This window comes from Salmo salar, chromosome ssa03 (assembly GCF_905237065.1).
Source record: "Salmo salar chromosome ssa03, Ssal_v3.1, whole genome shotgun sequence".
NCBI classification, from domain to species: Eukaryota; Metazoa; Chordata; class Actinopteri; order Salmoniformes; family Salmonidae; genus Salmo; species Salmo salar.
Window position 1 is genome coordinate 15674236 of NC_059444.1, and position 23437 is coordinate 15697672.

The 23437-nt window shown below is 42.5% G+C and overlaps 1 protein-coding gene across 5 annotated transcripts in view; it reads left to right on the forward strand.

Moving 5' to 3' along the window:
• The window catches only part of LOC106599042 (SPRY domain-containing SOCS box protein 4), a 133902-nt gene that overhangs the window by 54138 nt on the left and 56327 nt on the right, over positions 1-23437 (forward strand). For all 5 annotated transcript variants that reach the window (XM_014190093.2, XM_014190096.2, XM_014190094.2 and 2 more), the window contains one exon: positions 14358-15300. In XM_014190093.2, coding sequence (XP_014045568.1) covers positions 14568-15300 — 733 coding nt within the window. In that variant the 5' untranslated portion in view covers positions 14358-14567. The remainder of the gene's footprint in view (positions 1-14357; positions 15301-23437) is intronic.

Consider the following 23437-nt stretch of genomic DNA (forward strand, 5'->3'; position numbering starts at 1 on the left):
GCTGATTTTGTACGTTTGCCCACTGACAAAGAAATTATCAGTCTATAATTTTAATGGTAGGTTTATTTGAACAGTGAGAGACAGAATAACAACAAAAAAATCCAGAAAAACGCATGTCAAAAATGTTATAAAATTATTTGCATTTTAATGAGGGAAAAACGTATTTGACCCATCTACAAAACATGACTTAGTACTTAGTGGCAAAACCCTTGTTGGCAATCACAGAGGTCAGACGTTTCTTGTAGTTGGCCACCAGGTTTGCACACATCTCAGGAGGGATTTTGTCCCACTCCTCTTTGCAGATCTTCTCCAAGTCATTAAGGTTTCGAGGCTGATGTTTGGCAACTCAAACCTTCAGCTCCCTCCACAGATTTTCTATGGGATTAAGGTCTGGAGACTGGCTAGGCCACTCCAGGACCTTAATGTGCTTCTTCTTGAGCCACTCCTTTGTTGCCTTGGCCGTGTGTTTTGGGTGATTGTTATGCTGGAATACCCATCCACGGCCCATTTTCAATGCACTGGCTGAGGGAAGGAGGTTCTCACCCAAGATTTGACGGTACATGGCCCCGTCCATCGTCCCTTTTGATGCGGTGAAGTTGTCCTGTCCCCTTAGCAGAAAAACACCCCCAAAGCATAATGTTTCCACCTCCATGTTTGACGGTGGGGATGGTGTTCTTGGGGTCATAGGCAGCATTCCTCCTCCTCCAAACACGGCGAGTTGAGTTGATGCCAAAGAGCTCCATTTTGGTCTCATCTGACCACAACACTTTCACTCAGTTGTCCTTTGAATCATTCAGATGTTCATTGGCAAACTTCAGACGGGCATGTATATGTGCTTTCTTGAGCAGGGGGACCTTGCGGGCGCTGCAAGATTTCAGTCCTTCACGGCGTAGTGTGTTACCAATTGTTTTCTTGGTAGCTATGGTCCCAGCTGCCTTGAGATCATTGACAAGGTCCTCCCGTGTAGTTCTGGGCTGATTCCTCACCGTTCTCATGATCATTACAACTCCACAAGGTGAGATCTTGCATGGAGCCCCAGACCGAGGGAGATTGACAGTTCTTTTGTGTTTCTTCCATTTGCGAATAATCGCACCAACTGTTGTCACCTTCTCACCAAGCTGCTTGGCGATGGTCTTGTAGCCCATTCCAGCCTTGTGTTGGTATACAATCTTGTCCCTGACATCCTTGGAGAGCTCTTTGGTCTTGGCCATGGTGGAGAGTTTGGAATCTGATTGATTGATTGCTTCTGTGGACAGGTGTCTTTTTATACAGGTAACAAACTGAGATTAGGAGCACTCCCTTTAAGAGTGTGCTCCTAATCTCAGCTCGTTACCTGTATGAAAGACCTGGGAGCTAGAAATCTTTCTGATTTAGAGGGGGTCAAATACTTATTTCCCTCATTAAAATGCTAATTAATTTATAACATTTTTGACATGTGTTTTTCTGGAGTTTTTTTGTTGTTATTCTGTCTCACTGTTACCATTAAAATTATAGACTGATCATTTCTTTGTCAGTGGGCAAATGTACAAAATCAGCAGGGGATCAAATACTTTCTTCCCTCACTGTAGTGAGTATCAGAAATTGGCGATTCCATGCCATGACAGCCATAAATATTCAGGGTATCTCCGATTGTTCTGGCAATTCTCACATATAAACTTTGTTGGGAGGAAGGATGTTTGACATGCTTTTACATTTGTATCACAAACAATTGTTGAGAAAATCATGATGAAATTGGCCATTTTATGCCCTTTTTAGACCTGTACAGTGCATTCGGAAAGTATTCAGACCCCTTCACCTTTTCCACAATTTGTTGCTTTACAGCCTTATTCTAAAATCGTTTAAAAAAATGTGTTTATAATAATATCCTCATCAATCTACACACAATACCCCCTAATGACAAAGCGAAAACAGGTTTTTATACATTTTTGCCCCCCAAAAAATATGCACCTTACATAAGTATTCAGACCCTTTGCTATGAGACTCGAAATTGAGCTCAGGTGCATCCTGTTTCCATTGATCTTCCTTGATGTTTCTACAACTTGATTGGAGTTCACCTGTGGTAAATTAAATTGATTGGACAGGATTTGGAAAGGCACACACCTGTCTATATACACTGTCAACTGTGTATATATGTTAGAGCAAAAACCAAGCCATGAGGTCAAAGGAATTGTCCGTAGAGCTCTGAGACAGAATTGTGTCACAGCACAGATCTGGGGAAGCGTACCAAAACATTTCTGCAGCATTGAAGGTCCCCAAGAACACAGTGGCCTCCATCATTCTTAAATGGAAGAAGTTTGCTACCACCGACAATCCCTGCCAAACTGGGGGAGATGGGCCTTGGTCAGGGAGGTGACTGAGAACCTGATGGTCACTCTGACAGAACTCCAGAATTCCTCTGTGGAGATGGTAGAACCTTCCAGAAGGACACTCCACCAATCAGGCTTTTATGGTAGAGTGGCCAGACGGAAGCCACTCCTCAATAAAAGGCAGATGATGGCCGCTTGGACTTTGCCAAAAGTCCTCTAAAGGACTCTGACAGTGAGAAATAAAATTCTCTGGTCTGATGAAACCAAGATTGAACTCTTTGGCCTGAATGCCAAGCATCACGTCTGGAGGAAACCAGGCACCGCTTCACACCTGGTGAATACCATCCCTACGGTGAAGCACAGCGGTGGCAGCATCATGCTGTGGGAATGTTCTTTAGCTGCAGGGACTGGGAGACTAGTCCGGAGGGAAAGACGAACCGAGCAAAAATACAGAGCATCAGATTGGCTCAGATTGCAACCCTGGTGAAGGCCCCGCCCCTGATTTGAAGAATTCTGTTCTTTTCTTGACAATTTTAATGCTGCATATATTGCCATTGATTTAATTGTCATATGTTTTACCCCCTGCACCACTTTCAATGACTTTGTAGAACAGTCCTGTATGCCAAATAGAATCAAATGCTTTTTGGAAGTCGATAAAGCAAGTGTATATTTTGGTATAATTTTGGTGGACATGTTTATCTATCAGGGTGTGTAGGATGTAAATATGATCAGTTGTGCGATGTTTTGGTATAAATCCAATTTGGCTTTTACTCAAGACATTGTGCTTATTAAGGAAGTTTAGAACTCTTACATTTATTATACTACAGAAAACCTTCCCCAGGTTACTGTTTACACAAATGCCTCTAATTGTTAGGGTCAAATTTGTCTCCGTTCTTAAAGATTGGGGTTATGAGTCCTTGATTCCAGATGTCAGGGAAATAACCTACACTCAGGATCAAATTAAACCGTTTTAATATAGCCAATTGACATTTTGCACTAGTGAGTTTGAGCATCTCATTTAGGATGCTGAGAGAGCCTTGATGAAAACAGAGCGCTCAGGACCTCAGACTGGGGACAAAGGTTTACCTTCCAACAGGACAACGACCATATGCTTCGGGACAAGTCTCTGAATGTCCTTTAGTGGCCCAGCCAAACCCCGTCAAACATCTCTGGAGAGACCTGAAAATAGCTGTGCAGCGAAGCTCCCCATCCAACCTGACAGAGCTTGAGAGGATTCGCAGAGAAGAATGGGAGAAACTCATTGTAGCATCATACCCAAGAAGATTTGAGGCTGTAATCGCTGCAAAGGAGCTTCAACAAAGTACTGACTAAAGGCTCTGAATCCTTATGTAAATACATTTACAAAAATGTCTAAAAACCTGTTTTTGCTATGTCGTTATGGGGTATTGTGTGTAGATTGATGAGGGGGAAAAACAGTTGAATCAGTTTTAGAATAAGGCTGTAACGTAACAAAGTGTGGAAAAAGTGAAGGGCTCTGTATACTTTCCAAATGTTCTGTATGCACAAACTCTTCCAAACTGTTTAGTCTGGAAAGCATGCGGCCACCTTCATACAATGCTCTAACATATGGAGTAGTTCTAGATTCTGAGATATACACTGAGTGTACAAAACATTGACATAGACTGACCAGGTGAATCCAGGGGAAAGCTATGATCTTTTATTGATGTCACTTGTTAAATCCACTTCAATCAGTGTAGATCAAATCAAATGTTATTTGTCACATACGCCGAATACAGCAGGTGTAGACCTTACAGTGAAATGCTTACTTACAAGTCCTTAACCAACAATGCAGTTTTAAGAAAAATACGTGTGAAGTAAAAAATATGAAGGGAGAAGACTGGTTAAAGAATAATTGTTTTGCCTTGAGACAATTGAGCCATGGATTGTGTATGTGTGCCATTCAGAGTGAATGGGCAAGACAAAACACGTAAGTGCCCTTGGAAGGATGCCAGGCGCACCGGTTTGTGTCAAGAACTGCAACCCTGCTGGGTTTTTCAACAGTTTTCCGTGTGTATCAAGAATGGTCCACCACCCAAAGGACATCCAGCCAACTTGACACAGCTCTGAGAAGCATTGGAGTCAACATGGGCCACCAGCATCCCTGTGGAACACTTTTGACACCTTGTAGAGTCCATGCCCCAACGAATATAGTCTGTTCTGAGGGCAAATGGAGGAGGTGGAACTCAATATTGGGAATGTTTTCACATTAATGTATTAAATATTAGAGGTTTTGCACAGTCATTGCCCAAGTAAAAATAGCCTTTGCATGATTAAAAATCACCCATCATATTTTTACGCTATTAAAATTCTCAGAATTGAATAACTTGTACCTTTTCTATCATCTCTAACTATCAGGAAGCCTGACAAAACAGGCTGAGTGGGCAGGGAGCTTATATTTATGAGCTCACCTTGACTGACAGCTCTTTGAAACACCCTGTGGTCGTTGCCAGGTAACAAGGTAAACAATGAGCCACATCATTTATGTTCAGGTAAACAATGAGCTGCATCATTGATGACCGGGTAAACAACGGGCCGCACCGTTTGATAACCGGGTAAACAATGGGTCGCATCATTGATGACCGGGTAAACAACGGGCCGCACCGTTTGATAACCGGGTAAACAATGGGTCGCATCATTGATAACCGGGTAAACAATGGGCCGCACCGTTTGATAACCGGGTAAACAATGGGCCGCACCATTGATAACCGGGTAAACAACGGGCCGCACCGTTTGATAACCGGGTAAACAATGGGCTGCATGTCATTCCGAGCCTAAATAGTATGCCTCAACCCTTTTTCTCTGCAAAATACTCTCATGGTCAACAGAGCTGATCAAAGACGGTTGGATATGAGACAAACAGCAGCAATACACAATTACATTTATATTGTTTTGTAACTAATTACAGAATATAGTTCACTGATACACTTCACCATAATGAATAAACTCTGAGTCAGCTTAGACATAAGGGAATATGCATGAAAACAGCATAACATAAGTGTACTAGAAAATGTATTGGTGCCTCTGCATTAGCATCATCAATGACAATATGTTTAGAATTATGTATTTATCAGACATTTATTTGATCATCTACATTAGGCCAGCATAGACAAAATATTCATCAACATGAACACTCATGAGAAATAATGGTGAGACATCATATGACATAAAAAAAGCAATTTTGAGCCACTCATCTCCCATCAGAATGCTTGAAAATAACAATACAAAGTAACAAAATGGGATATCAAGTAAAAGTGAATTACTTAGACTTTAGGTATTGCAGCCAACTACAGAGATTAATGGTGAGGGGAGCTGCAGAGGAGGGAGACCCCGGTACCCCGCTTCAATCAAGCAGGCTTCAGTCACTTACTTGGCTTCAGTCACTTACTTGGCTTCAGTCACCCATTTGGCTTCAGTCTTCCCCAAGATGAAAGCGGGAGACAAATCCAGCTGTGGCCTCCTCCTTGTCAGGCCTCTCACACTGGGCAGACAGGGGTCCTGTGATGGACAGCTCGCACAGCTTCCCCACATACGGTGCTGAATCAAGGGTGACCTCGCTGGGGAGGAGATCCAGGAGCCTTCTTACGTAGCCTGTAATGTTTTTGAAAAGGGAAATGTTTGTTAAATGGGGAGTGAATTTAATTTCCTTTTATTTACTGATGTTATGATGCTATCAATTTATTAATGTAGTGATCTACTCATTCTACAATGTGTTTTCTGGTATTTTTGAAGTACTCAATTTCAAAATATGCAATATTTGGTCATGCACTTTTTTGTGGAACTGTTCAATGTTTGTATTTGAAATTTGGTGTGCCTGAAATGTTCAATTCATTTGAAATGAATAACTATAAAAATAATAATTTCTCACATTTATATAGCGCTTTTCATAGAATCTCAACGCGCCCCAAGAGCAAAAAACAGACAAGCAATATATGACAGGTCAACCAATATGACTTACAGTATGTTGGGTCGGTTGTCACAGGCTTCACAGCATATCCCCTCTTCTTTGCCTTGGGAGAACTGATTTTGTATCACAGCATTCCTGCTGGTGTGTTTGCCTGGGAAGCTGTGCAGACAGTAGATGTTGAATTTTCTAAAATGTGTATGATTACAGTTTGATGATAGTGGAAAGACAAAAGGAGATGGAAAGTGTGATAATACCCAACAAACTCCTTTTATGGTCAACATTCCTGCGTGTCGGCTGTGTGCTGGCAGTACTCAGACTCAACGTAGGGGGCTGAAAGCCAATTTATGCTTGATCCGAAAATGTGGTCTGTACCGCATCGCTGTGCGCCGCCCAAATTTTGTAACCATGCGGAAGCTCCATATAGCTTCGCATTGACGTGATTGGTTGATGGTAGGTGGGGGTGGGAGGTCCAGTATAAACACACACTCACTTCCTTGACAACTTTCTTCACAACAGCTCTGTGCTGCTCTGTGAAGCTCAAGATGTATGAATGCCCTGACTTCTGCGGAGGCCGTATCGCCCTAAATGCTGCACTGCCGATGCTGACGTAGTGACGTATCAGGTGTGTTAAAGAAAATATATCGTTCACAAGTCAAAACAGCCACAGTTCCAGCCACAGCCACCGAGTCAAACTCGTCAAACTCTGATACTTAAGTTATGGTCAGCCCTTGCAAGATCCACTGTCGATGATGGCACAGCATCCGTCTTCAGGTTTCGCTTCCTGGCAAGACCTATCGAATGTCCTCACCAGCTAATAAAGCAACTTCGCTCTAACTGTGCACTGCACTTACATGAAAGTCATTTTCAGTGCAGCCTGAAATGAAAAGCAGCCACTGCTATCAAATGTTAATTCTTCGGAAAATAGTGTAACTTTTTAAATGAACGCTATGGCATCCAGTCACAACAAAGTGTGCTTTTCTGCCATGCTGGTAAGTACAGTACCTAGCTAGTTAAGTCACAACACAGATGAAAAGGGTTTAGTTAGCTTGAGCTATCTTAAAGTTTGTTAACAAAGCCGTATAATGCGCACGTGATGACGGTTTTGAGGCGTTACATATTTAAATTAGTTAAGATTATAAGATGCTCTCCCGAGTGGCGCAGCGGTCTAAAGCACTGCGTTGCAGTGCTTGAGGTGTCACTACAGACCCGGGTTTGATCCCAGGCAGTGTCACAACCGGCCGTGACCGGGAGTCCCATAGGGTGGTGCACAATTGGCCCAGCGTTGTCCAGGTTAGCGGAGGGTTTGGCCGGGGTGGGCTTTTCTTGGCTCATTGCGCTCTAGCGACTCCTTATGCAGGCTGACTTCGGTCGTCAGTTCAACGGTGCTTCCGCCGACACATTGGTGCTTCCGCCGACACATTGGTGCTTCCGCCGACACATTGGTGCTGCCGCCGACACATTGGTGCTGCCGCCGACACATTGGTGCTGCCGCCGACACATTGGTGCTGCCGCCGACACATTGGTGCTGCCGCCGACACATTGGTGCTGCCGCCGACACATTGGTGCTGCCGCCGACACATTGGTGCTGCCGCCGACACATTGGTGCTGCTGGCTTCTAAAAAGACATTCATCAAAAAAATAGAACTGTCAAACATCCTTTCTCCCAATAAAGTTTATATGTAAGAATTGCAATAAAAATCTATTGTGTGTGTCAATGACTACGTGCCTATCTGTGTGTATGGTTTTGATGTCCATGTTTATGTGTGCCTGCAATATATCAGGCCATTTAAAACTATCTAAACTGAATTCAAACAGATACATTGGAACAAATTTTAACCAAGTGCTCCTGACCAATAAAATCCCCTTTAAGGCTAACCATTCCAAAACACGCAGGCCTATCACAGTTGTTTTTTTGTTTTTTTTGTGTGTGTGTGTTTGTGTGTGTGTGTAAAGCAGACGTCTCTGCCTGTCAGGCTTTCATTGATTGCAGCACTGCAAATCGACTGGCCCATTTTGTTGGCAGCGTGATGTAATTTGTACCAATTTACAGGGTGTTAGTGGTGTTTTTCCCTTTCGCTGATGGTTTACTGCTGCTACAGAGAGAGGGATGGAGAAAGGGGTGGGAGGAGGGATGGAGTAACGAAGACTTTCTTTAGCCTAACAGGAGAGAGGGAATGATGGATGAAAATAAATGGAAGAGGGAGGGAGATTTCCCACATTTCTTTTTGTCTTTATATGGTCTAATGGGAGTAAGGGGCGCTTTCAGGCCGAGTATAACTTCTTCTCTCTTAAAGACCGATCATGCTGTGGATTTCAGTCTATATTTTGACATAATAACACTAAATATTGACATACTGCATACAATCTACCTACCCCTGGCTATATCCTCACAAGGAATGAATCTTAACTATGTAGACACTAAAGGTTGTTTGGAATGGTTTGTATAGTCTTCAGTCTTCACTGCAGTTCACCCCTAGCAACACACACACACACACACACACACACACACACACACACCTCTAATTGGAACCAGGGTTGCTACAAGCCTGTATTTGTCTGTCTAAACGCATTGCTTTGGATTCCCATTAACAGACTGGTCTAGGTTCTTCCTCCTGTAAAGCTGACAGACTTTGTTTGATCATTTGTTCATGTCCCAGACATTATTATGGGGAGTGAGGCGTTTTCACTAGGTCTGTGTGTGTGTGTGTGTGTGTGTGTGTGTGTGTGTGTGTGTGTGTGTGTGTGTGTGTGTGTGTGTGGCTGTTCCTAGGTAATGACTGTGAGAAGAATGTCAGCCTGATGAAGTGTGTGTGTGTGTGTACAGTGTCTTCATACCCTTGGACTTATTTCAGATTTTGTTGTGTTACAGCCTGAATTCAAAATGGTTGCGATTTGTTTGTTTAGTTTTTATCCATCTACTACAATACCTATGATGACAAAGTGAAGACATGTTTTCAGACATTTTTGCTCATGTATAAAAAATGAAATACAGATATCTAATTTGCATAAGTATTCACACCCCTGAGTCAATACTTTGTAGAAGCGATTTGTCAGCGAACCTTTGTCAGCGATTACAGCTGTGAGTCTTTTTAGGGTAAATCTCTAAGAGCTTCCCACACCTGGATTATGCAACATTTACCCATTATTCTTGTCAAAAGCTCTGTCAAATTGACTGATCATTGCTAGACAACCATTTTCAGGTCTTACTATAGATTTTCAAGTAGATTTCAGTCAAAACTGTAACTCAGCCACTCTGGAACATTCACTGTCTTCTTGGTAAGCAATTCCAGTATAGATTTGGCCTTGTGTTTTAGGTTATTGTCCTGCTGAAAGGTGAATTCATCTCCCAGTCTCTGGTGGAAAGCAGGCAACCAGGTTTTCCTCTAGGATTTTGTGCTTAGCTCCATTCTGTTTCTTTTCCATCCTGAAAAACTCCCCAGTCCTTAACGATTACAAGCATACCTATAACATGATGCAGCCACCACTATGATTTGAAAATATGGAGTGGTACTCAGTCATGTGTTGTATTGGATTTGCCCCAAACATGCATGTATCACTTTGTATTCAAGACAAAGAAGTGAATTGCTTTGCCACATTTTTTACAGTATTACTTTAGTGCCTTTTTGTGAACAGGATGTATGTTTTGGAATATTTGTATTCTGTACAGGCTTCCTTTTCACTCTGTCAATTAGGTTAGTATTGTGGAGTAACTACAATGTTGTTGATCCATTCTCAGTTTTTTCCCATCACAGCCATTGAACTCTGTAACTGTTTTAAAGTCACCATTGTCCTCATGGTGAAATCCCTGAGCGATTTCCTTCCCCTAGGCAACTGAGTTAGGAAGGACATCTGTATCTTTGTAGTGACTGGGTGTATTGATACACCATCCAAAGTGTATTTAGTAACTTCACCATGCTTAAAGGGATGTTCAATGTCTGTTTTTTTTGTACTAATGTTTTTATCTACCAATAGGTGCCCTTTGCGAGGCATTGGAAAACCTCCCTGGTCTTTGTGGTTGAGTCTGTTTGAAATTCACTGCTCGACTGAGGGACCTTACAGATAATTGTATGTGTGGGGTACAGGGATGTGTTCATTCAAAAATCATTATTATTGCACACAGAGTGAGTCCATGCATCTTATTATATGACTCGTTAAGCAAATCTTTACTTCTGAACTTATTAGGCTTGCCATAAAAAATGTGTTGAATACTTTGACTTTCAGCTTTTCATTTTTTTTAATTAATTTGTAAAAAATTCGAGAAACATAATTCCACTTTGACATTATGGGGTATTGTGTGTAGGCCAGTGACAAATCCATTTAAAATGTAGGCTATACCAAAAAAAGTTTTGGGGGGGGAAAAGTCAAGGTGTGTGAACACTTTCTGAAGGCAATGTAAATGTGTGTGTCACATCAAAGCCTGTCTACCGAGTCAGGGCTTGTCGGATAGATAAGCATGAAAGCCTGGCTATGAGGCAGAGGGCACTGAGATTATTTCATACACACATGATGTAACAAAGTTTAAGGGATGTTGGAGGTAAGGTGGCAAACTGAGTCACAACCTACCCAACTAGTCTGCCATCAAACATCCCTTTATCTGGTTCTAGCTTGGTCTCTCTCGATCTCTCGATCTCTCTCTCTCTCTCTCTCTCTCTATATCTCTCTCTCTCTATATCTCTCTCTCTCTATATCTCTCTCTCTCTATATCTCTCTCTCTCTCTATATATCTCTCTCTCTCTATATCTCTCTCTCTCTCTATATATATATATCTCTCTCTATATCTCTCTCTCTATATATATATATCTCTCTCTCTATATATATATATATATCTCTCTCTATATATCTCTCTCTCTCTCTATATATATATCTCTTTCTCTCTCTATATATATATATCTCTCTCTATATCTCTCTCTCTCTATATATCTCTCTCTCTCTCTATATATCTCTCTCTCTCTATATATATCTCTCTATATATATATATATATATATATCTCTCTCTCTCTCTCTCTCTCTCTCTCTCAAACCCCATTTTCAGATGTTTCCCATCCTAACCTCCTTTGAGGGAGAGCCACGCTCATGCCAGTGTAACAACAAAACATATCCTCAATAGCCGTGAGTGTGTGTGCCTGACACCTATGGTCTACTGTCTGCTCCCCTAACTGCCACACCTGTCTAACCCAGCTAAAAGAAGGGATGACGACAGAGAAGAGCACTCTCCTAAATGAGTCGGCAGAAGTCTGGGGGGAACCATGACGTGTGCCAGAGATATGAGAAAAATAGGGGAAGAGAGGGCATGTGTAAACAGCAGATGGTCATGTTGCAGCTCTTCATGCCAAACGCCGTGTCCAGGTCCCTTCAGAGGGGTAACCGTGGTAATGATGACCGTGGCGACGCAGGTCAGTGGTGAAGCAACCCCTTGACAACGAGTGTAACGCGTAGGTTACCAGCCACATGCCCTCCCAAACTGGTTCTGGGCCAGCTGAGTGGAGGAGCCATCTGGGGGGAGAGGGGATAAGTGGACGTGCTGTGCACCCGCACGCGCACACACACAAACTGAACTCTGGTGCCACACACACTCTCTGCCAGCTCTCATGACGTCATTCCTCTTCTCATTTGATGGGAGGAAGACGGACGGAGGGGGAGAGAGAGAGAGAGGGGGATGAGCCAGGGCCGTCTGGTCACCCTCCTTCCTGTTAACTTACATAGACAGACCTCTCTCTTTCAGGCTGTGTCTTCCCTCCCTGTGTCGTAGTGTTGACTGTTTTACTGTGTTTGTGTCTGTGCTTACCTTAGCTTACATAGCAACAGTAGACCTCTCTTTCACAGCCTGACATCTGTGTGTACAGTACAGTACCGTTCAGTGTATACTGTAACTGTCAGCTGTGTATACTTTTGTGTGTCTTTACCCCCAAGAGGTACGTCAGTGCCACTTCCCAGTCTGAGGTATGAGTGTACCTTTCCCTGTGTTCAGGAAGTTGCGTATACATCACTTCAGCTGAGCAGGAACTGTCTGTGTGGGTCTGTCTGTTTGTGTGCATGCGTGCAGCCAAGCGGGGCCTGTGTGAGTTTGTGTGTTGTTGTCGGAACAGGAATTGCCTGTTAGCGTTATGTAGAGCCCTAGTATTTTTAACTTATCAGCCAATCTTATATGATCTTCTAGTTCAGTGTTCTTTTTCACATCACCTCTGATTAATGATGTTTTGGCTGTGGCAAACAGGGACTTTGTTTGAAGAGAGTTTTTTAGGCCCGGGAAGCTCAAGGGGATTGGGGCAATAAATTATTACCTTTTTTTCCCCTTCCTGTTTTTGCCAACTTTGCTCCTTTTCTAAAAGGCGCTCATTAAAAATGCATTATCTAAATGAACGCTAGCCGCCTCTGAGTCGTAGTCTTGGCTGTAGAGGAACAGCACTCAGGATGCTTTAACCCTTTACACTCCTGGGAATTGCCAGGGCCCTCACGGTATTACCATGATACTTCGGTGCCGATATGATATGTACTGCAATTCTCTATGTATGGCGATTTGATGTTCCAAACATAAATACTCACCATATATATGTCTACTGCTGAGGGACAAGAGAGAGCCATGAGAAAGTAAGTTTTTGATCAGTCATGGAAAAAAGAATGTTTTGAGTTTTTGTGCAGGTACAGCCAACTAGCACCAAAATAATATTGCGATATTGTCAAAACAATACGACCCCCCCCATCACAAAATATAATTCTTACAGAATAAATATGAAAAGCATATTCAATGCACTTGTATGACTCAAAGAAGAGTCATTTTTGAACTCTCCTAGTTGTGCCGTTGAGAAACTAGAGCAAGCACACTTGTAGTTGTTTTGCTTGGAGCATAGCCCTGCACCTCCGCATCACACAATGAGTTGTTTATGCAATCCAAAAACGGCCATTATAAATCATGATCTGGGTCAGGTGGGCATCATTTGAAAGCGTGTTCTATTGCCAACATGAATAGCTAAGTTATAAAATATGATCTTACAGTGTTAGGCTTTCACAGGGCAATTCAGAGAAACAGATTGGAATTTTGGTACGCAGAGAAAGGAGTCATGCGTGCATTCAGGTGCCTGATCCTCTGAATTTTCTCACAATAGAAAAACATTGATCATAAACGTTGACACTTTATATTACATGAGTTTTATGATATGGAAATGTGAAGTGCAAATTTGGTTGTTTGACTTGCTCGTATGACATCAAAGTGGTATTTATTATAATCTTCAATTTCTCATCTTTTAAAATAGAATAGTCCTCTTAATTTACTGCATTTCCCTCGGACAATACATTTTTTCAAAAGTTGCCTAATTAGCGGGAGTGACGGGGGTAACTTCTTGTCTTGTGTGGTGCTGAAGTTCAGAATGGCTGTCAGTCAACTCGTACAGCGCTGTGAAGTGCAGAGCCTGAGCGCTGACATCATTTAGAGAATGTTCATGTACAGCCACTGCGTTCCAATTTAGGCATTTATCTTTGTTTTTAACCTTTATTTTATCAGGGAGTCATGCTGAGACCAAGGTCTCTTTTACAGATCAACCCTGAATTACACAAATTACAGAAAATACACACAATATAAATACAAAATGCAAGGAGAAAGAAAGAAAAACCAAATCAGTGTCCAAATCTGCCATTTTCAACCTGTATATGGGTACGAATGTAGAGGGTTAACAGTATGTGTGTGTGTGCATCTGTACTCTTTAATGCAGATGTTGAAAGAGCAGGCCTACCTTCCATCAGTGTGTGTGTGGGTGTGTTAGTCTGGAAGGGGGGTAGGTTAGTCAGGAAGTGTTTGTTTGCAGTACACCCGTCCTTTTCATTTATTTGTTCCTGTTAACACCCCCACATGTTTGTGTTTTGCGTGAAGAGCTGTGGAGTAGCCTTCAAACTGCCCTCTGATCTACCCTGTTATCTCTCTCTCCCTCTCTCGCTGCCCTTCCACCTCTCCATCTTTTTCTCTGTCGTTCACACTTTGTCTCTGTCTGTCTCTCTCACTGTCTGTCTCTCTCTAGTACTTTGTTTGACTGTGTTTTTCAGGGAGGCAGTGATTCCGGCCAGAACAGAGCAGTCATAACAATCTGTAACCTTACATGTACTCACATTCTCCCCTCTCTGCGCTCTCCTCGCAGGCGTGTCTTCGTTGGCCCCTTTTGAAGGCGGCTTTGTGGCATCAGCCTGCAACAGGAGTGCATCATCACCACTCCCTGTGGTTCCCCTGGTTACTGCACTGAAAATCTGCTTTGATGAGGTAACGCCGGGGCGACGGAGGACCAAACCGACCCAAACTAACAGCTTCCTCCTCCCCCCTTTCCACTCCTCCCCTTTTTCTCACCGCCACCATGGGCCAGAAAATCTCTGGCGGCGTCAAGTCAGTGGACAGTCGCGGCGAGGGTGGCTCACCCTCGTTCCGTCCCTCGGCCCACCGCCGGCTCCTCCACCCCGAGCTGCGGGGCCCCGACTTCCACAAGCCACCCCGGTTGGACCTACTTCTAGACATGCCCGCCGCGCCTCCGGACCTACAGCTCCGCCACGCCTGGAACCCAGAGGATCGCTCGCTCAACGTCTTCATCAAGGAGGAGGACAAACTGACCTTCCACCGCCACCCCGTAGCCCAGAGCACCGACTGCATCCGCGGCCAAGTGGGCTACACGCGGGGACTTCACGTCTGGCGGATCCACTGGCCGGTGAGACAGCGAGGGACACATGCCGTGGTGGGAGTTGCCACCGCTGACGCCCCCTTACACTCGGTCGGCTACATGGCGCTAGTGGGCAGTGACTCAGAGTCCTGGGGGTGGGACTTGGGCAGGAACCGACTGTACCATGACAGTAAGAACCGGGCCCAGGCTTCCCTACCTTCATATCCGTGTTTCTTAGAGCCCGAGGAGGCTTTCGTATTGCCGGACGCTCTTCTAGTGGTGTTGGATATGGACGAGGGCACGTTGAGTTTCACGGTGGATGGACAGTACCTGGGAGTGGCGTTCAGAGGCCTGAAGGGGAAGAAGCTGTACCCCATCGTCAGCGCAGTATGGGGCCACTGCGAGATCAGCATGAGATACGTCAACGGACTGGATCGTAAGTGTCCTCTCCTCTTTAATCTCTCGTTCTACTGTCTCACACAGGAATGAATAAGTAGAGGTCTAGACTTGCCTTCTATTTTGCGTCATTATATACAGTTGAAGTCAGAAGTTTACATACACCTTAGCCAAATACATTTAAACTCAGTTTTTCACAATTCCTGACATTTAATCATAGTAAGAATTCCCTGTTTTAGGTCAGTTAGGATCACCACTTTATTTTAAGAATGTGAAATGTCAGAACAATAGTAGAGAGAATTATTTATTTCAGTTTTTATTTCTTTCATCACATTCCCAGTGGGTCAGAAGTTTACATACACTCAATTAGTATTTGGTAGCATTGCCTTTAAATTGTTTAACTTGGATCAAACGTTTCGGGTAGCCTTCCACAAGCTTCCCACAATAAGTTGGGGGAATTTTGGCCCATTCTTCCTCACAGAGCTGGTGTAACTGAGTCAGGTTTGTAGGCCTCCTTGCTCGCACACGCTCTTTCAGTTCTGCCCACACATTTTCTATAGGATTGAGGTCAGGGCTTTGTGATGTCCACTCCACTACCTTGACTATGTTGTCTTTAAGCTATTTTGCCACAAGTTTGGAAGTATGCTTGGGGTCATTGTCCATTTGGAAGACCCATTTGCGACCAAGCTTTAACTTCCTGACTGATGTCTTGAGATGTTGTTTTAATATATCCACATAATTTTACTTCCTCATCATGCCCTCTATTTTGTGAAGTGCACCAGTCCCTCCTGCAGCAAATCACCCACACAACATGATGTTACCACCCCCGTGCTTCACGGTTGGGATGGTGTTCTTCAGCTTGCAAGCCTCCCCCTTTTTCCTCTAAACATAACGATGGTCATTATGGCCAAACAGTTCTATGTTTGTTTCATCAGACCAGAGGATATTTCTCCAAAAAGCACGATCTTTGTCCCCATGTGTAGTTGCAAACCGTAGTCTGTCTTTTTTATGGCGGTTTTGGAGCAGCATTTCAGGTTATGTTGATATAGGACTTGTTTTACTGTGGCTATAGAAACTTTTGTACCTGTTTCCTCCAGCATCTTCACAAGGACCTTTGCTGTTGTTCTGGGATTGATTTGCACTTTTCGCACCAAAGTACATTCATCTCCTTCCTGAGTGGTATGACGGCTGCGTGGTCCCACGGTGTTTATACTATGTAAACTTCTGACCCACTAGGATTGTGATACAGTGAATTATAATCGAAATAATCTGTCTGTAAACAATTGTTGGAAAAATGACTTGTGTCATGCACAAAGTAGATGTCCTAACCGACTTGCCAAAACTATAGTTTGTTAACAAGAAATTTGTGGAATGGTTGAAAAACGAGTTAACGACTCCAACCTAAGTGTATGTAAACTTCCGACTGTAAGATGGTATTACAATGGTAATACAATGATACCTGGGGGTAGAGTAATAGTAGAAAAATTTGCTAAATTAGCTTCCTCTACACCTCTTCATTACCACTGATCTGAGAAGCATGGTGGGAGGTATTTTAAATCAAAGTGATCATGAAGGGGAACAGATGAGGAAAGCAAAGCCCTTTGAAGGCAACATAGAACATGGAACTTTACATTGCGTCATTATTGGATGCTTTCCTGGAAAAGCTACAATGACTGTTCAGAGCACGAGAGGGCAGATCCTGAAGCAAAGCAGAAGCTACAGTATCTGATTCGATCGTTATAGACCGATGTAGAGATTGTGTAGACACTGAAGTCATTTAGCTTGCCAATGAACAGGGTTATTTGTTTCCTGCACCGTCAGCATTTTATTTACATGATTTGCTAACAACACAGTCATATCACTTTGAGATATTACATAAGATAGTGTAGAAGCATTATATTCATTCCAAATGATCAAGGATAAAAAAAACACTTCATAAGACTTCTATGATGGTCTTATATCGACCAGATATTGACCTGGTTAAGCTAGGTGCCTTGACCAATGGTCCCTTTACATAATGAGCAACGCTGTCGATGTTGAAGTGCTTAGTCCTTGAACACCAACATACTCCGAGGCCCAGCAGCTCTGTGTTGTTTCTGGTTACATAAGACAACACGTCACACATTTTTTTTACTTGAGGAATACTGCACCAAACAATTTAGTTAGATGTATAACTGAACAATGAAACCATTCTTGGCAAAAATATCAACATTTATTACAGATATCTTTAGATTCATTCTGGGGAAACACCTCCAAGACTGAAATCTCGTTTTTCCAATTGACGTGTTCATTCGCTCTTTAACCACTCTCCCTCCATAGAATATAATTCTCATCCCATAGTGCGTGTGTGTGGCGAGAATCACCGGGTGTTCCTCTGGTCTCAGTCTAAACACTGTTTCTTTGAAGAGCATGTTTAAACTCCCTTTCCCCACACACCTCAGACTGTTTTTATAACACACACTTTTGATCTGACTCTTGGGTCTGTGAAGTTTAGGGTTCAAAACTGAACTTGGATCCATGTTAAGTAGCAATGATATCCTTTGAACACCATTGTCTTACGACACCACAGATAGCGTGAAACAGTCATGACTATTCAACAAACAATATCATTTTAAAGTTTCTTTCCAGCGAATTTCTTAGTTCCATGATTGTTTAACTAGCAAAGGAGTTTAAGTTGAGGGTGCAGTATTTATGCATTTTGGCAAGTTTGACGAAAACAAGCATAGTTCAGCTAGTTTAATCAGGGAAAACCGGGGAAAACAAACTCGGGACAGGATATAGCTGGGTGCACATGCACATTAGGCTAATTCAGGACACCGATTGTAGTTTATATGCCCTGATATCAGGAGCTGATGGCGAAAAGTATGATAAACGATTCAGAGACTGAAACGAATACATCAGATGACAAATATTAAAGGAGACCAAATTGATATACAATCCCGAAATCAGCTGTAACCATCAATAGTAAAACAAAGCTTAAAACAATGTTTGAGTGAACATGAATCCGGAAAATGAATGGTGAAGTCACTTCCGGACATGGTAGACTCCTCCTTCTTCTCCTCATTCTATGGATTTGCTAGTTTCCATGAAACAGCTGCCTGTGTTAGCTGCCAAGTTAGTGCAGTGTCCTTATCTAGCTAGCCACATTAGCTAGCTATATTGTGCTAGCTAGCGAATATGCTAACATTAGCTAGCTAATCATTTGGCTATGGGCTGGCACTGCCAGTATGGCATTATGGAGAGTGAATTAAATAGTTTCTAAGTCATCTTGCTAGTTAGTTATCTAGATGTGGTCATACAGCTAGTATCAACATGAGCTTTCTACAAAATAGCAAGATTAGTACAGAACTTGGAACCTAGACCATAAGCAGTACGCATGGATATTCATTGCCAAACAACGCTACTGCCACCTTCTGGTTTGGAGTATTTTAACAAGGCTAAGGGCTGAAGACTTCCAAGGTCTTTGCTGTGTGAACACAAAATAGATTTACTACCGACGCTGTTCATAGGTGCTAAGTACTGCCAGCAGGCAAACCTTTGACAATCCTACCGGTGTGTCGCGTCTTTTCATTGTAGACGAGTCACTTCACATCTCTGCTGCTAACACACTGACCTTTCTTTGAAGTTCTCAGGTTTTAGGTAGTGAAACCTATTGTTTTCACACCACCTGAGCACATTACATGAGACCCCATGTTACAAATCTGGCGTTGTGCATCTTTTGTCCCTTGTCCCTTTTTGTGCCACAGTGGACATTGGCTTATGTTGGTTTTTTCCTAGGTTAGGCCCTGTTTAAAGCAGCCCATTTATCATCCAAAGTGGTTTAACTTAACCGTTCACATTTACCGGTCCTGCTGTGGAATTTCACGGATAGGAACAGCAATGGTCTAGGTCTGAGAATCTCTAGGCCTGTTCAAAGCACCAATTTAAAAGTATTTTCGATGCTTGGAAATGGTGACGGCAGTTTTAGTGTGGAAAAAGTGGAATGACTGTTGAAAGCTCTTGTCTTTGAAAGGTAGTCATTCTAAAGAATTGGTCTGATGGTGTACAGTCGGAGGTTGAAAGCCTCGGCTAAAGAGAAGAGTTATGACGGTTCACTTTAAGGATGAGACATGGTGTGTGTGAATGTGTGTCTGCATGGAACTGCACACTGATATTTTTATGCAGGTTTTGTGTGCAGATGCGTAGCGTGTGATAAGAATGCTTTCAATTTACTGCTAAACAATGCGGAAGGTAGATCCCGTGTGTCAGATGCTATTTTTGGGGAGATAAATGAATAAATGCAAATGTGGAGATGGGAAATCCAGTTGCCCTCCAGAGGTGTGTGTTGTGTGTTTGTCGTTCTACAGTTTTTCTTCTTTTCAGGAATAGAAATTCAAATCAGATTTAACTTCATAAAAAAAATAGATGCACATTTTGAGCACTGCCAACAACTGATGATTAAAATGTTGGAATTGAGATGAAGTTTTAATAAAGCTAGCTGCAGCTGCTGTTTTAGGACGCATGACTCACTGTTATGAAGTCATCATGGATGTCTGTCTGCCGCTGGGATGACGTGCGTGTGCGTGTGTGTGTGTGCAAGTGTTAATTTGTCTCTGTGGGTGCATGTCCTTTGTGTGATTTTGTGCTTGTTCGTGTGTGTGTCTTGGTACACAGTATGTTTTCTTTTCTCCATGGGAATCTGTGGACAGAGTGTGTTGAATTGATGTGCGTGAGTGAAAGGTCTGAAAGTACTGATTGTGTTGAGATTTTAGAGCAGGCAGAGGAGGGTAGAGGGAGGTTGGAGGAGGCAATGGGTGGCGGGATAGAGGGACTCTGCTGTCCAGTGTCTGTATTGAATGTTACACACAGTGGGCTTTGGCTGAGACACAGGCAGGCACTGTGTATGTACTCAATGTGCGTCATTTTATCATGTGCCTTTGTCCCGTTCAGGGATGCTCACAGAGCCCCAGTGTCATGACCAGCGAGATGTGACTGGTGTGTGTGTGTGTGTGTGTGTGTGTGTGTGTGTGTGTGTGTGTGTGTGTATGAGGTAAAGGTGATTTCTGTGAGAAGGGAGAGCATCTGTCAAACAGGGAGCCGTGTGTGTGTGTGAGAGATCGGTGGGCTGAATCTGTTAGGCGCTTTGCAACTGATATGGTCTCCTCGCTGGTGCTCAGGAACGTGCGTCAGGAAGCTGGTAGACGCGCGCGCACACACACACACAGCCTGCAACAAAAATGCCTGCGCTCAAATCAAATTTTATTGGTCACATACAGTTTAAGTCAGAAGTTTACATACACCTAGGTTGGCGTCATTAAAATATTTTTCAACCACTACATACATTTCTTGTTAACTTCCCTGGGCTAGCGTCCCACCCTAGTCAACAGCCAGTGGAATCGCCTGGTGTGAAATACAAATACCTCAAAAATGCTATAACTTCAATTTCTCAAACATATGACTATTTTACACCATTTTAAAGACAAGACTCTCGTTAATCTAACCACATTGTCCGATTTCAAAAAGGCTTTACAGCGAAAGCAAAACATTAGATTATGTCTGGAGAGTACTCTGCCAAAAATAATCACACAGCCATTTTCAAAGCAAGCATATATGTCACAAAAAACCAAAACCACAGCTAAATGCAGCACTAACTTTTGATGATCTTCATCAGATGACACTCCTAGGACATTATGTTATACAATACATGCATGTTTTGTTCAATCAAGTTTATATCAAAAACCAGCTTTTTACATTAGCATGTGATGTTCAGAACTAGCATACCCACCGAAAACTTCCGGTGAATTTACTAAATTACTCATGATAAACATTCACAAAATACATAACAATTATTTTAAGAATTATAGATACAAAACTCCTTTATGCAATCGCGGTGTCAGATTTTAAACTAGCTTTTCGGCGAAAGTACATTTTGCAATATTCTGAGTACATAGCTCGGCCATCACGGCTAGCTATTTTGACACCCACCAAGTTTGGGACTCACTAAACTCAGAATTACAATTAGAAAAATTGGATTACCTTTGCTGTTCTTCGTCAGAATGCACTCCCAGGACTTCTACTTCAACAACAAATGTTGTTTTGGTTCCAAATAATCCATAGTTATATCTAAATACCTCCGTTTTGTTCGTGCGTTCAGGTCACTATCCGAAGCGCATTTCGTGACAAATTTCAAAATATTCCATTACCGTACTTAGAAGCATGTCAAACGCTGTTTAAAATCAATTTTAATGCTATTTTTCTCGTAAAATAGCGATAATATTCCAACCGGGCAACGTTGTATTCATTCAAAGGCTGAAAGAAAAAAATTGAGAAGTCTCGTGACCACGCATCTCCAGTCTCACTGTCCCAAGGCTGACCACTTACAAACTCTGCTGCTGTACTTTGCCCAGAGACAGCAGACACCCCATTCCACTTTCTGGCGGCTTTAGAGAGCCAATGGAAGCCTTAGAAAGTGTCACGTTACAGCACAGATGCTGTAATGTCGATAGAGATGCAACAGAAGGACAACAAATTGTCAGACAGGGCGCTTCCTGTATGGAATCTTCTCAGGTTGTGGCCTACCATATGAGTTCTGTTATACTCACAAACCGTTTTAGAAACTTTAGAGTGTTTGCTATCCAAATCTACTAATTATATGCATGTTCTAGTTTCTGGGCAGGAGTAGTAACCAGATTAAATCGGGTACGTTTTTTATCTGGCTGTGAAAATACTGCCCCCTATCCCAAAGAAGTTAACCCCTGTGCGGGACGGACATCCAGCGAAAAATCATATCGTCATTAGCATAACAAAATGTAATACTTATTTTTTTTCAATTTTTTTTCAAATGATATCGTTTTATAGATACACCTCTCCTGAATCGAACCACGTTGTCCAATTTCAAAAAGGCTTTACAGCAAAAGCAAACATTAGATTATGTTAGAGGAGTATATCGTAAAAGTAGCCACATAGCCATTTTACGACCAACCACATGCATCACAAATAACCAAAAAACAGCTAAATGCAGCACTAACCTTTGACAATCTTCATCAGATGACACACCTAGGACATCATGTTACACAATACATGCATTCTTTTGTTCGATAAAGTTCATATTTATATATAAAAACAGCATTTTACATCGGTGCGTAACGTTGACTAACTATTTTCCCTCAAATGCATCCGATGAAACAGAGCTACAATTTACTAAATTACTATTCGAAAACATTTTTAAAATGTAATATTGTCATTCTAAGATTTATAGATGAATATCTCTTGAAAGCACCTGTAATGCCAGATTTAAAATTAACTTTACTGGGTAATCATACTTTGCGATGAAAGGGGATGCGATACTCTGAAAAATAGGCTAACGTTACAGGTCAGCGCCATCTTGGAACAATCACATATCACATCTAGTCTTGTATATTATTGTCAATAATCCCTTACCTTTGGTTGTCTTCATCAGAAAGCACTTCCAGGAATCCCAGGTCCACAACAAATGTATTTTCGTTCGAAAAAATTACTCCTTTATGTTCCAAGAGCTTCTTCTTGTTAGCGCGTCTGAAGGCTGATCCAAATGCTCTGTCGGCCGCGGGACAGCCATTTCGAGAAAATGCATTTTTTTCCCATTTAGGTTCGTTCAAACATGTCAAACGTTGTATAATATAAATCTTCAGGGCGTTTTTCAACAAGAGAGCCAATAAGATTCAAGGAGGATGATTGCATTGTCTTTCAAAACTTTTCGAAAGGGGAGGGAGGCCAGGGCCGCCGGCGTCATAATGGTGATGGCCCTCCTCATGTGACCAATTTCAACAGCGTCTCATTCATTCAGTTTTCACAGTAGGAGACTCAAACCACTTTGTAAAGACTGGGGACATCTAGTGGAAGCAATAGGAAGTGCTCAATGAACCATAGCTCACGGTGTGATTAATAGGCAACGTGATGAAGTTGAGTTCGCAATTCAGAATTCCACTTCCTGTTTCGATCTGTCTCGGGGTTTTGACTGCCATATGAGTTCTGTTATACTCACAGACACCATTCAAACAGTTTTAGAAACTTTAGGGTGTTTTCTATCCACAAGTATTAATTATATGCATATCCTAGCTTCTGAGTTTGAGTAGTAGGCCGTTTAAAATGGGCATGAATTTTTTTCAAAATGCGCTGTGGCGCCCCCTATCCTAGGCGAACGTCAAGAGGTTAAGGTC